A 12,339-nucleotide genomic window follows, 5' to 3' on the forward strand; every position below is an offset into this window, starting at 1 on the left:
CAAGTGATCCGCCCTCCTCGGCCTCCCAAAGTGCTGGGATTACAGGTGTGAGCCATCGCGCCCCGCCCTATTGTTGCCCTTATTCTTGGACAACCTGAGTAAAGTTGCAGGTGCCAGGTTTGGATCAGACAGACCCTGGGTGCATCCTGCTGACTTGAGGGAGAGTTGGGAGAGCACGAGAAAATCAGAGAGGGGACCCAGCGCTGTGGCTCATGCCTGTAATCTGAGCACTTTGGGAGGCCAAAGCGGGTGGATCACTTGACCTCAGGAGTTCGAGACCAGCCTGGCCAACATGATCAAACCCCGTCTTTACTAAAAATACAAAAATTAGCCAAGAGGGTGGTGCGCGCCTGTAATCCCAGCTGCTCTGGAAGCTGAGGTGGGAGAATCCCTTGAACCTGGGAGGCAGACGCTGCAGTGAGCTATTGTGCCACTATACTCCAGCCTGGGTGACAGAGCGGGACTCGGGCTTGAAAAAAAAGAAAAGAAAGAAAAAGAAAACAAGAAAATCAGAGCGGGGAAGAGGAGAGAGAAAAAGCTAGATGGACAGACACAGGGAGGGAGAAAGAGACCAGAGGAAGACAGACAGATGGACGGACAGATGCAGCAGGGCAGAGGGCCACACCTTGGTGAACACGTAGTCCATGTGCCCCAGGCGGCAGCCCTCCTTGTTGAGGGGGATGAAGTTTCCCGTCCGGCGACAGCACAGTGGGGGCCAGGGGAACACCACCTCCGGAGTGGCCTCCCGGAAGGCTGACGTGAAGTTCACCCAGTCCATGGGACCAGATGTGCCACAGCACTCTTGCTGGAGAGAAAAGCAGGGGGTCAGGCGGGCTCGGGCTCAGAGAGGATAGTCGCTTGCCTGAGGTCACACAGCAAGGAGGAGCCGGGTTGGCCTTTGACATAGCTGGACCCAACTTCCCCATGTCCTGGGCCTCCAAACGAGTGTGTCCGGTGGGTGTCTGTGTGTGAGCACGGAGCAGACGATATTTGTCCCGGAACCAGGAGGCTGATGGGGGAATTTGGATCAAACCCGTACCTCTGACTTATTTTAAAATATTTTTACCAGGCATGGTGTCTCATGCCTGTAATCCCAGCTTTTTGGGAGGCCAAGGTGGGTGGATCACCTGAGGTCAGGGGTTCGAGGCCAGCCTGACCAACATGATGAAACCCCATCTCTACTAAAAATACAAAATTAGCCAGGTGTGGTGGTGGGCCCCTGTACTCCCAGCTACTTGGGAGGCTGAGGCAGGAGAATCGCTTGAACCCGGGAGGTGGCGATTGCAGTGAGCCGAGATTGTGCCACTGCACTCCACCCTGGGAATCAAGTATGAAACTCCATCTCAAAAAATAAAATAAAATAAAATAAAATATGCTGAAAAAATAACACAAAAAGGGCAGATTTCTGGCTTTTCCTGGCCTTGGCAAGGAATCCAGGTGTTTAATTTGTGGCTCCTGAATGAGGAAAACATAGGCTTGGGCACCCTTCAAACATGGGTTCAAATCCTGGCTAGCTAGAGGACTTGGGCCACATTGACACCTCAGTTTTCCTTGAGTCGTCAATTTCTTCCTTTTTTTTTCTGTTGAGACGGAGTCTCCCTCTGTTGCCCAGGCTGGAGTGCAGTGGCGCCATCTTGGCTCACTGCAACCTCTGCCTCCTGGGTTCAAGCGATTCTCCTGCCTCAGCCTCCCAAGTAGCTGGAATCACAGGCACACACCACCACACCTGGCTAATTTTTGTATTTTTTGTGGAGACAGGGTTTCACCATGTTGGCCAGGATGGTCTCGAACCCCTGAATTCAAGTGACCTGCCCATCTCAGCCTCCCAAAGTGTTGGGATTATAGGTGTGAGCCTCTGCGCCCAGCCAATTTCTTCCTCTTCCGATGCAATATCATGCTGGATTTGGTGAAGAGTGTATCTCTTCAAACCTGGAAGTCTGAGTTTGAATCCTTCCAGTTCTGTGACCTACCAGGTGTGTGACCTCATGCAAGATATTCAACCTCTTGCTTTGGTCTCCTCATCACTGAAAGGCTGATCTCCCTTATGGGGTGGTCGTGAGGATTAAAAAAGCTTTAAAAGTGCTTTGAGGCCAGGCACTTGTGGCTCATGCCTGTAATCTCAGCACTTCGAGAGGCGGAGGTGGGAGAATCGCTCCAATCCTGAGCCCAGGAGTTCGAGACCAGCCTCTGCAATAGAGCAAGACCCCCATCTCCACAAAAAATAATTTAAAAAATTTAGCCGGGCGTGGTGGGGTGCACCTGTATTCCCAGCTACTTGGGAGGCTGAGGCAGGAGGATCACTTGAGCCCAGGAGTTGGAGGTTGCAGTGAGCTATGATCACTCCAGCCTGGGCAACAGAGCAAGACCCTATCTCAAAATATAAAAATAAAAGTCCTTTGAACTTTTAAACCCAAGTTAAAAGTTAAACCCAAGTTAGTGCTCAGTGAATAGTGCTGTTACTATTGTTATTATTATCAACATTTCTGTTGAGGTAGTATGTGTAGGCTAAGAGCAGGGGGTCAGGAGCTAGGCTGCTGGGTTCCAATCCCAGCTCCCACCACCTATGGACTGCATGGCCTCGGGCAAGGGACTTTCCCTTTCTGGGCCTGTTTACTCATCTGCAGAAGGGTTTACTCATCCGCAGCCCTGCTCTCCTGGAGATGTCATGAGTGGATGTCTTTAAGGCACTCACTCCTCTACAAGAGGGCACATCGGGCGCTCTATCGGCCTCTGTGGACGGAGCCCCGGGCCCTCCCGGCACCCGGGCCACCCTGCCCACCTCAATCATGACGCGGTCCCAGAGGCGGGTCAGCTCCTGGCCCTGGTGGGTGTCAGCGCTGTAGAAGGTCAACATCTGCTTGGTGATCAGGGATGGGCTGGACACCATCTGCGGAGAACAGGGAAGAGCAGGGGTCGGCAGGGCTGGGTGGGGAGACCGGACAACCTCCGCCCCGCCGCACCGGGACCCTCGCCCCTCCCATGCAGGTCAGGCCCCTCCCCAGGCCTCGCCGGGCTCACGTAGTCACGGTGGGTGTAGGACGTGATGCAGGAAGCGCACTCGAAGATGTAGACGATGAGCATGAGCACCAGGTACTGGGGAGACAGAGGGAGGACGGCCCGTCGGGCAGAGCCCGTGAAGCCACACCCCATCAGGGACGCATCATTGCGGAAATGCAAGTTTTTAAAAAGTTTGGGGCAGTGTGACTAGTAGCATCCATAATATGTGGTGGGTATTCAGGCGTTCGCTGTACAAGTCTTCCAACTTTTCTGTATTTTGAAATATTTAATTTAATTAATTTATTTTTGAGACAGGCCAGGCGTGGTGGCTCACGCGTGTAATCCCAGCACTTTGGGAGGCCAAGGGGTGGATCACCTGAGGTCAGGAGTTCGAGACCAGCCTGGCCAATATGGTGAAACCCCTTCTGTAGTAAAAATACAAAAATTAGGGCTGGGCATTTGTGGCTCACGCCTGTAATCCCAGCACTTTGGGAGGCTGAGGTGGGTGGATCACTTGAGGTCAAGAGTTTGAGACCAGCTGGGCCAACATGGCAAAACCCCATCTCTATTAAAAATACAAAAATTAGCTGGGAATGGTGGCACGGGCCTGTGGTCCCAGCTATTTGGGAGACTGAGACAGGAGAATCGCCTGAACCCGGGAGGCGGAGGTTGCAGGTAGCTGAGATTGCGCCGCTGTGCTCTAGCCTGATGATGCTTGTAATCCCAGCTACTCAGGAGGCTAAGGAAGGATAACTGCTTGAACCTGGGAGGCGGAGGTTGCAGTGAGCTGAGATCGTGCCACTGCACGATCGCCTGGGCGACAGAGGGAGACTCCATCTCAAAAAAAAAAAAATTATATATATATATATATAAAATTTTTGACATAGGGTCTCCCTCTGTCGCCTAGGCTGGTCTGCTGTGGCAGGATCATAGCTCATTGCAGCCTCTGCCTCCCAGGTTCAGGTGATCCTCTTGCCTCAGCCTTCTAAGTATCTGGGACTACAGGCACATGCCACCATGTCTGGCTAATTTTTAAATTTTCTGTAGAGATAGGGTCTTGCTACGTTGCACAGGCTGGTCTCAGACTCCTGAGCTCAAGTGATCCTCCTTCCTCAGCCTCCCAAAGTGCGGGATTATAGGAGTGAGCCACCGCACCCAGCCAGAAATATTTTATAATAAAATGTCAAGGGAAAATGAAATTTAAAAAGTAACATATTTGCCAAAGTTAAGTATTGACTTAGAATCACTAAATAAATGTCTACTATAAAAAGAGAAAAATATCTGGGATAAATAGATGACAGCAAAAAAAAAAAAAAAAAAAGCTAAAGAAAAGAAAATTAAAAAACAAAGACATTTGGGGCCAGGCACAGTGGCTCGTGCTTGTAATCCCAGCACTTTGGGAGGCCAAGGCAGGTGGATCACCGAAGGTTGGGAGTTCAAGACCAGCCTGAGCAACATGGAGAAACCCCATCTCTACTAAAAATACAAAATTAGCCGGGTGTGGTGGCGCATGCCTGTAATCTCAGCTACTCGGGAGGCTGAAGCATGAGAATTGCTTGAACCCGTGGGGCAGAGGTTGCAGTGAGCCCAGATTGTACCATTATACTCCAGCCTAGGCAACAAGAGTGAAACTCTGTCTCAAAAAATAATAATATAAATAAACAAATAAAGACATTCTCTGCCAGATGCAGTGGCTCATGCCTGTAATCCCAGCACTTTGGGAGGCCGAGGTGGGAGGATTGCTTGAACCCTGGAGTTCAAGATCAGCCTGGGCAACACAGTGAGACCCCGTCGCTACAAAAAATAAAATTAGTTAAGCATGGTTACTACTAGTGGTAGTGTTAGTCCTAGCTACTTGGGAGGCTGAGGTTGGAGGATCGTTTCAGCCCGAGAGTTCAAGGCAGCAAAGAGTTATGATTGTGCCACTGTACTCCAGCCTGGGCAACAGAGTGAGACCCTGTCTAGAAAAACAAAGGAAGGAAGAAAAGAAGGAAGGAGGGAAAGAAGGAGGGAGGGAGGAAAGGGAGGAAAGAAGGAAGGGAAAGGAGGGAAAGGAGGAAGGGAAGGAAGTCCATGGCTCCATCGTACCCAGGATAAAGCCAAAGTCCACCATACCTGCCTGTCTAGAAAAATGAAGGAAGGAAGGAAGGAAGGAAGGGAGGGAGGGAAAGAGTCCATGGCTCCATCTTACTCAGGATAAAGCCAAAGACCACAACACCTGCCTTCCCTCCCGCTTCCTTCCCATCCCCACTCCTCACTGTTCTCCTCCCCACCTGTCTGCCTCATGTCCTCTCACCCCCCAACCTCCTCCTCACTCAGCTCCAGCTGCTTTGGACTCCTGGCCCGCTCTGGCCTCAGAGCCTTTGCCCTTGCTGCCACCTCCACCTGGAAGGCTCTTGCTCCAGTTACACACATGCCTCACCCCCAGTGCCTCTAGGTCTTTGCTTTCCCTGGCAGTGAGGTCTTCCCTCGCCCTCCTCGGCTCCTGACCTCCCCTCCTGTTCACTGTCTTCCTCCTCTGAGCACCACTCCCGTGGGTCAAGGGCTTTTATGTTTCACTCAGCACAGAGTCCCAGTGCCCAGCGTAGGGCTCAGCACGTAGCTCCTGCTCATAAGCATTTGTTCATCAAATAAGTGGCTGCTCCTGGGAATCTGGAAAACCCTTGGCTGTCGAGGAAGCACAGTGCTGTCTCTGTGTCACTGGGGCCTGGATTGGAATCCCAGGTCTCCTGCTCACCTGGGAGAGGGTGTTGGCCTCTTTCAGCCTCAGTTTCCTCATCTGGTAAATGGGTTGAAAAGCACTAACTGTGAAGGGCTTCTGGGAAGATTGAGGAAGCTCATTTTCTTTCCTTTTTTTTTTTTTTTTTTTTTGAGACAGAGTCTCACTCTGTCATACAGGCTGGAATGCAATGGCGTGATCTTGGCTCACTGCAACCTCTGCCTCCCAGGTTCTAGTGATTCTTCTGCCCCAGCCTCTTGAGTAGCGGGGATTACAGGTGCCTGCTATCACGTCTGGCTAATTTTTTTTTTCTTTTTTTTTTTTTTTTTTTTTAAGAGAGAGGATTTCGCCATGTTGGCCAGTCTGGTCTCGGACTCCTGACCTCAAGTGATCTGTCCGCCTCTGCCTGCCAGAGTGCTGGGATTACAGGCATGAGCCACTGCACCTGGCCACGAAGTTCATTTTCTAAACTGCTTACCCCAGTGTCAGGTGCATGAGAGATACTTGGGAAGTGTGGGTTATTGTTGTGGGCAGAGATTAAGAGCACAGGCTCAAGAGCTGGTCTGCTCAGGTTGAAATTGACTCTGCCTCTGTCTCAATGTGTGACCCTGGGTAAGTGACTTCACTTCTCTGAGCCTCAGTTTCAATCTCTGTCAAATAGGGTCATGATGATGATGGTATCTCTTGGTGGACTATGAGGAATAAATGAACGAATCCAGTAAACCATTTAGAACAGCTCGTGGCATGTAGTAAACCATTATTAAATGGTAGCTGTGCTATTATTGGCAGAGTTCATGAGCACAGACTCTGGAGAGCAGCTAGCAGGGGTTCAAATTCTAGCCCTGCACTGGGTGCAGGTGGAGGGGCTCAAGCCTGTAATCCCAGCATTTTGGGAGGCCAAGGCAGGAGAATCATTTGAGCCAGGAGTTCGAGACCAACCTGGGCAACATAGTGAGACACCCCCCCCGCCAAATCTTCACCAAAAAAAAAATTCCCAGCCCTGCTACTCAAGTCCTCCCACTGTGCAGAGCCCCACTCCCCTGTCTCTGCCTGTTTTCTTCATTAAATGGGGGTAACTGCAGAGCCTGGGTTACTGGGCTGTGGGAAGACTGAGTGAGATGATGCCTGGGATCCCTGACTGTGACACTGTGGGGAACTCACACTAGTGGCTGGGGCGGCACCTGCTACTATGACTCAGTGATGCTGAACTCCGTTTTCAATGTCCCCATCTCCCCACCCCCGGGGCCTCACCGTGAGGACCATGGACCGGCGGCAGCAGAGCGCGGCGCCCACACCAAAACTGGCTACCACGAAGAAGGAGAAGCCGCAGAAGATGGCGATCCAGGCACCAGCGAAGACGTCATCCTTGCCTGAGACTCCCATCAGTGGGTATATGTGGTACTGGTCGGCTGTCACCCATACGGTCTCGGCAAACAGGGCCAGGCCTGACAGCTGGACAGAGCGGCAGGTTAGGAAGGTCTGCTCGGGGCCAGCAGCCCTGGCACCAGGCATCTCCATGAGCAAGTTCCTTCCCCATTCGGAGCCTCCACTGCCCTCACAGTAAAGTGGGCAAAGACCTCGCCCTCTATGAGCAGCGATGAGGGTGAGCAGAGGCCAGGAGAGAAGAGACCCAGCCAGACAACCGACCCTCATGCCCCAGCTGCCAGTTGCTTCGGGGATGAAAGGGGATGCCACGTGGAAAGGCTGGAGCAGTGGACTGGCACAGAGGAGATGGTTCGTTCACCTGCCCTCCCTTGACGGTGTTGTTTTTCCCCGAGGAGGGGAACATAGCCATGGCCATAAAAATTACAAATGGGCCAGGCAAGGTGGCTCACACCTGCAATCCCAGCACTGTGGGAGGCCGAGGCAAGAGGATTGCTTGAGTCCAGGAGTTTGAGACCAGCCTGGGCAATAGTGAGACCCTGTCTCTACGAAAAATAAAAAAATTAGCCAGATGTGGTGATGTGCACCTGTAGTCCCAGCTAGTCGGGAGGCTAAGGCGGGAGGATCAGTTCAGCCCAGGAGTTGCAGGCTGCAGTGAGCTAGGATCACACCACTGCACTGCAGCCTGGTCAACAGAGCGAGACCCTGTCTCTAAAACAAACACAAGGCCAGGCACGGTGGCTAACACCTGTGATCCCAACACTTTGGGAGGCTGATGTGGGCCGATCATCTCAGGTCAGGAGTTCAAGACCAGCCTGGCCAACAGTAGAAACCCTGCCTCTACTAAAAATACAAAAGTAGCCGGGTGTGGTGGTGTGTGCCTGTAATCCCAGCTGCTCGGGAGGCTGAGGCAGGAGAATTGCTTGAGCCCAGGAGGTGGAGGATGCAGTGAGCTGAGATCTCGCCACTGCACTTCAGCCTGGGTGACAGAGGGAGACTCCGTCTAAAAAAAAAACAAAACTAGCCAGGTGTGGTGGTGTGCATCTGTAATCCCAGCTACTCTGGAGGCTGAGGCAGGATAATCACTTGAGCCCGGGAGTTGGAGGTTGCAGTTAGCTGAGATCGGCCACTGCACTCCAGTCTGGGCGACAGAGTGAGACTCCATCTCAAAAAAACAAAACAAAACAAAACAAAAAAACACAAAACCAAAACCCAACGTTAATTGAAAGACGCTGTTGTTTTTCCTTCTTGTGGCCTCCTGTACACCAGGCGGTCACTTTATATCCATAGTGATGCTGATGGTGATAGCCAGCATTGGTCGGGCACTTTCTCTGAGCTGAGGACCATACATGGATTAATCCACATGACAACAGCTCATGCAATGAGGACACAATCTATAGATGAGGAAAGAAGGCACAGAGAGGGACAGTCGCTTGCTAAGGTCACAGAGCTGGGGAGAGGCAGAGCTGGGATTTAAACCCAGGCTGTGCTGACCACTGAGTCTGCCCAAGAGACAGTTCTGGACCCTCATCCCCCACCCCGAGCTCAGGACTGCCCTCTCCCCACCACACAGCCACTTGGCTCCCAGCACTGGGGCGAGTCTCACCAGAATAATGATGTTGCCCACAACTAGCAGGCCCACCACAACTGGAGATCCCTTCTCGGCCTCTGCTGCTGCTGCAGACGCCATCATCCTGGGACACATGAGCAAGGATGAGGCCAGGAGTGTAAAGGGCCAGCCGGACCCCCCATCTCTGAGCCACACCCCAGCTGCGAGGGGTTGCTCCAGCTCTCTGCGGGGCCAGGCTGGTACCAATGTGCCCACAGCCCTGGCGGGGAGGCATTTTGCAGAAGAGGACACCCAGGCTCCGGTGGGGTAGTCACTGGCCCGAACTTGGCACTGCCCCTTCCTGAGCCTCAGACCCCCTATGCCACACCCAGACTTCCAGAGTCGCCTCCTCACCTTCTCTGTCTGCAGCCTCTCTGGCCATCTCCACCCACTGTGGCTCCTATATATGCCCAGGCCCCTCCTTGGGCCGGTCTCCCAGGAAGGAGGGAGGGTGTGTATGTGTGTTTTGGGGCACGGCAGGGGGTGGACAAGAGGCCGAGCCGGCAGACCAGGATGGGTGAACAGCTTCTATGGGCTCCCTGCCACCCCCATGATTTATAGACTTGAAATTCCAGATTGTGTAGGACCCATGGCCTCTGGGTCCCAGGCTCCGTTGGTGGTGGAGTTGGGGGTGGAGGGGTGCGCGCACCACCTGGCATCTCTCTTGCTAGGACATGGGCCTTCCTGGAAGTAGGAGCAAGATCCAAATCAGGGGAGGGCGTGGTAGCTCAGGCCTGTAATCCCAGCACTTTGGGAAACTGAGGTAAGCGGATCGCTTGAGCTCAGTAGTTTGAGACCAGACTGGATAACACGGTGAAACCCCGTTTCAAAAAAAAAAAAAAAATACAAAAATAATCAGCCAGACTCATGCCTGTGGTCCCAGCTACTTGGGAGGCTGAGGTGGGAGGATGGCTTGAACCTGGGGGACAGAGGTTGTAGTGAGCCAAGATCATGCCATTGCACTCCAGCTTGAGTGACAGAGCCAGGCCCTGTCTCCAAAAACAAACAAAAAATCCACTTCAGACCCACAGATGGGTCCTGAATCCCAAAAGTGCCTCTTCTGCTGTGTGACCTTGGGCAGGTGGCTGCTCCTCTGTGAAGCCGGGAACCCGTGGGGAGGCCCAGGCAGGGACCCCTGCCGAGGCCAGGGCTGCACCAAGACAGAGCAGTGGGGAGATGAGGGGACAGGTGGAAGGGGTGCTTAGGAGGCTGATTACATGGGCGGTGGGCTGAGGGAAAGGATGGCACCCAGGATAGATGTGTGAGGGGAGTCTGAGATGAGTACAAAGAGCGGGGAGAAGAACGTGCTAGAAAGTAAGAGGGGCACACTGGGCTTGATTGGAGAAAAGTCCCTGTCGCCCCCCAACACACACATGGACCAAGCAGACATGTATTTCTTCAGGCTGCAGAATGAGAAACCTAGGTTCGAATCCCGGTTCCGCCTCTTCTGGCCGGTGTGACTTGGCCTGTGGATTTGCCCACCTATGAAATGGGTGTCATCAGACTGCTTCCCGGCAGCGGTGGGGACTGAGCCAGCGCATGTCCCCAAGGGGCGATGCTGCCCACGGCCATGCCCCGCAGCTGGCTCCCAAGAGGCCATGGCCTCTCTGATGCCGCCCCCTTGTGGCGCAGGGCTGGCTCCACAGGCAAAAATGGTGGCCCGGGCCCGGGTCCCCTTCTGGGGATGGAGACACCATCCCCAGAACTTCTCAACCCCAAGGCCAGGCCGTGTATTGCCTCTGCTGTTGGAGCCGTGGTTCCCCACTGCGGTGCCTGCGAATTTGGCAAACAAATGACATTGAAAATCCCATCATCAAGGCACTGGTTTGGTAATTAGATACATGAGATATTTTCCGATTAAAATGGTTAATTTGGTTTTAGTCAACTCACTTGAGATTTTAAAATATTTGTTTTGGCCGGGCGCGGTGGCTCACGCCTATAATCCCAGCACTTTGGGAGGCTGAGGTGGGGGGATCACCTGAGGTCAGGCTGACCAACATGGTGAAACCCCATCTCTACTAAAAATACAAAATTAGCCGGGTGTGGTGGCAGGTGCCCGTAATCCCAGCTACTCAAGGAGGGGGTGCGGTGGCAGGTGCCCGTAATCCCAGCTACTCAAGGAGGCTGAGGCAGGAGAATCGCTTGAACCTGGGAGGCAGAGGTTGCGATGAGCCAAGGTCGTGACATGGTTGCACTCCAACCTGGGCGACAGAGACTCTGTCTCAACAACAACAAAAATCTGAAAAGTGTTTATTCAAGAAAAGCAGCTGGCCGGGCGCGGTGGCTCAAGCCTGTAATCCCAGCACTTTGGGAGGCCGAGACGGGCGGATCATGAGGTCAGGAGATCGAGACCATCCTGGCTAACGTGGTGAAACCCCGTCTCTACTAAAAAATACAAAAAACTAGCCGGGCGAGGTGGCAGGCACCTGTAGTCCCAGCTACTTGGGAGGCTGAGCCAGGAGAATGGCGTAAACCTGGGAGGCGGAGCTTGCGGTGAGCTGAGATCTGGCCACTGCACTCCAGCCTGGGTGACAGAGCGAGACTCCGTCTCAAAAAAAAAAAAAAAAAAAAAAAAAAGGAAAAGCAGCTGAATCCTGGAGCAGTGAACTTTATGATATTTTAAAAATTTATTTTTATTTTTGCTTTCTTGAGATACAGTCTCACTGTCGCCCAGGCTGGAGTGCAGTGGCGTGATCTCAGCTTACTGCAACCTCCGCCTCCCAGGTTCAAGCGATTCTCCTGCCTCAGCCTCCCAAGTAGCTGGGATTACAGGCACCCGCCACCACGCCCAGCTAATTTTTGTACTTCGTGACATTTTTAATTGCCCTAGTTCCATTTCCCCACTCCAGCTCCATGGTAGCCTTGAATATTAAGTGCCGGCATTCTCAGTGGAAACTAGCAGCCTGGCATATACCAAATGGAGCAGAAGAGGATGAAACTCCTTAAAAGCCTGACTCCCAGAAAGTCAGAATTATTTGATTCGTCTTGTGGTTCCTTGGAAGCCCCTGCTTGCAATATTGTCTATATTTGACCTTAGAGCTCATACATCGTCAGAATTATTTCCCCAGGGGCATTTGTGAAACACAATTGTATGCAATTGCTCAACTAGGCAGCTGCCTAAGCAATGAATAACAGTTGAGGCCAATAATAGGCTAATGAAAAAGTTTAAAAGATAAAGCTGGGGAATGAGAAGGCTTTGAAAAACTCCAAAATATTCTTGGAAATCTAGAAGGTTACATGCATGCATAGGGTTGTGTGCATGCCCAGGAGTATATGCAGGCTCAAGAAAGACCAGAGATGAGAACCCAGTCTTCTTACATTGGGCTGACCTTGAGGATGTGTGCCTTCCTGGGAGAAGTCATGACGATGGCAGAGTTGTCAATTGCCTGGCTCAATTGCATGGCCCACCATGCCTCAGCAAAGGCTAGGAGATTATTGGTTCTTGGAGGCTAAGGAAATCTTTGTCCAATCATTAGCTGAACACATGCTAAAGAATACCGTCTTTTTTTTTTTTTTTTTTTTTGAGACGGAGTGTTGGCCAGGCTAGTCTCAAACTCCTGACTTCAAGTGAACCTCCCACTTTGGCCTCCCAAAGTGCTGGGATTCCAGGTGTAAGCCACCATGCCTGGCC

The 12,339-nt window shown here is 52.3% G+C and overlaps 1 protein-coding gene across 1 annotated transcript in view; it reads right to left on the reverse strand.

Annotated features, from left to right (window-relative positions):
• The window catches only part of UPK1A (uroplakin 1A), an 18,445-nt gene extending 9,656 nt beyond the window's left edge, over window positions 1-8,789 (reverse strand). Inside the window, exons 1-5 of the mRNA XM_011984858.1 lie at window positions 8,706-8,789; window positions 6,968-7,168; window positions 3,019-3,093; window positions 2,780-2,887; window positions 626-805 (exon numbers count right to left, since the gene is read on the reverse strand). Of these exons, the coding sequence (XP_011840248.1) occupies window positions 626-805; window positions 2,780-2,887; window positions 3,019-3,093; window positions 6,968-7,168; window positions 8,706-8,789 (648 nt within the window). The remainder of the gene's footprint in view (window positions 1-625; window positions 806-2,779; window positions 2,888-3,018; window positions 3,094-6,967; window positions 7,169-8,705) is intronic.
• Between the last annotated feature and the right edge of the window lie 3,550 nt (window positions 8,790-12,339).

Source organism: Mandrillus leucophaeus, unplaced genomic scaffold, assembly GCF_000951045.1.
Source record: "Mandrillus leucophaeus isolate KB7577 unplaced genomic scaffold, Mleu.le_1.0 Scaffold274, whole genome shotgun sequence".
NCBI lineage: Eukaryota > Metazoa > Chordata > Mammalia > Primates > Cercopithecidae > Mandrillus > Mandrillus leucophaeus.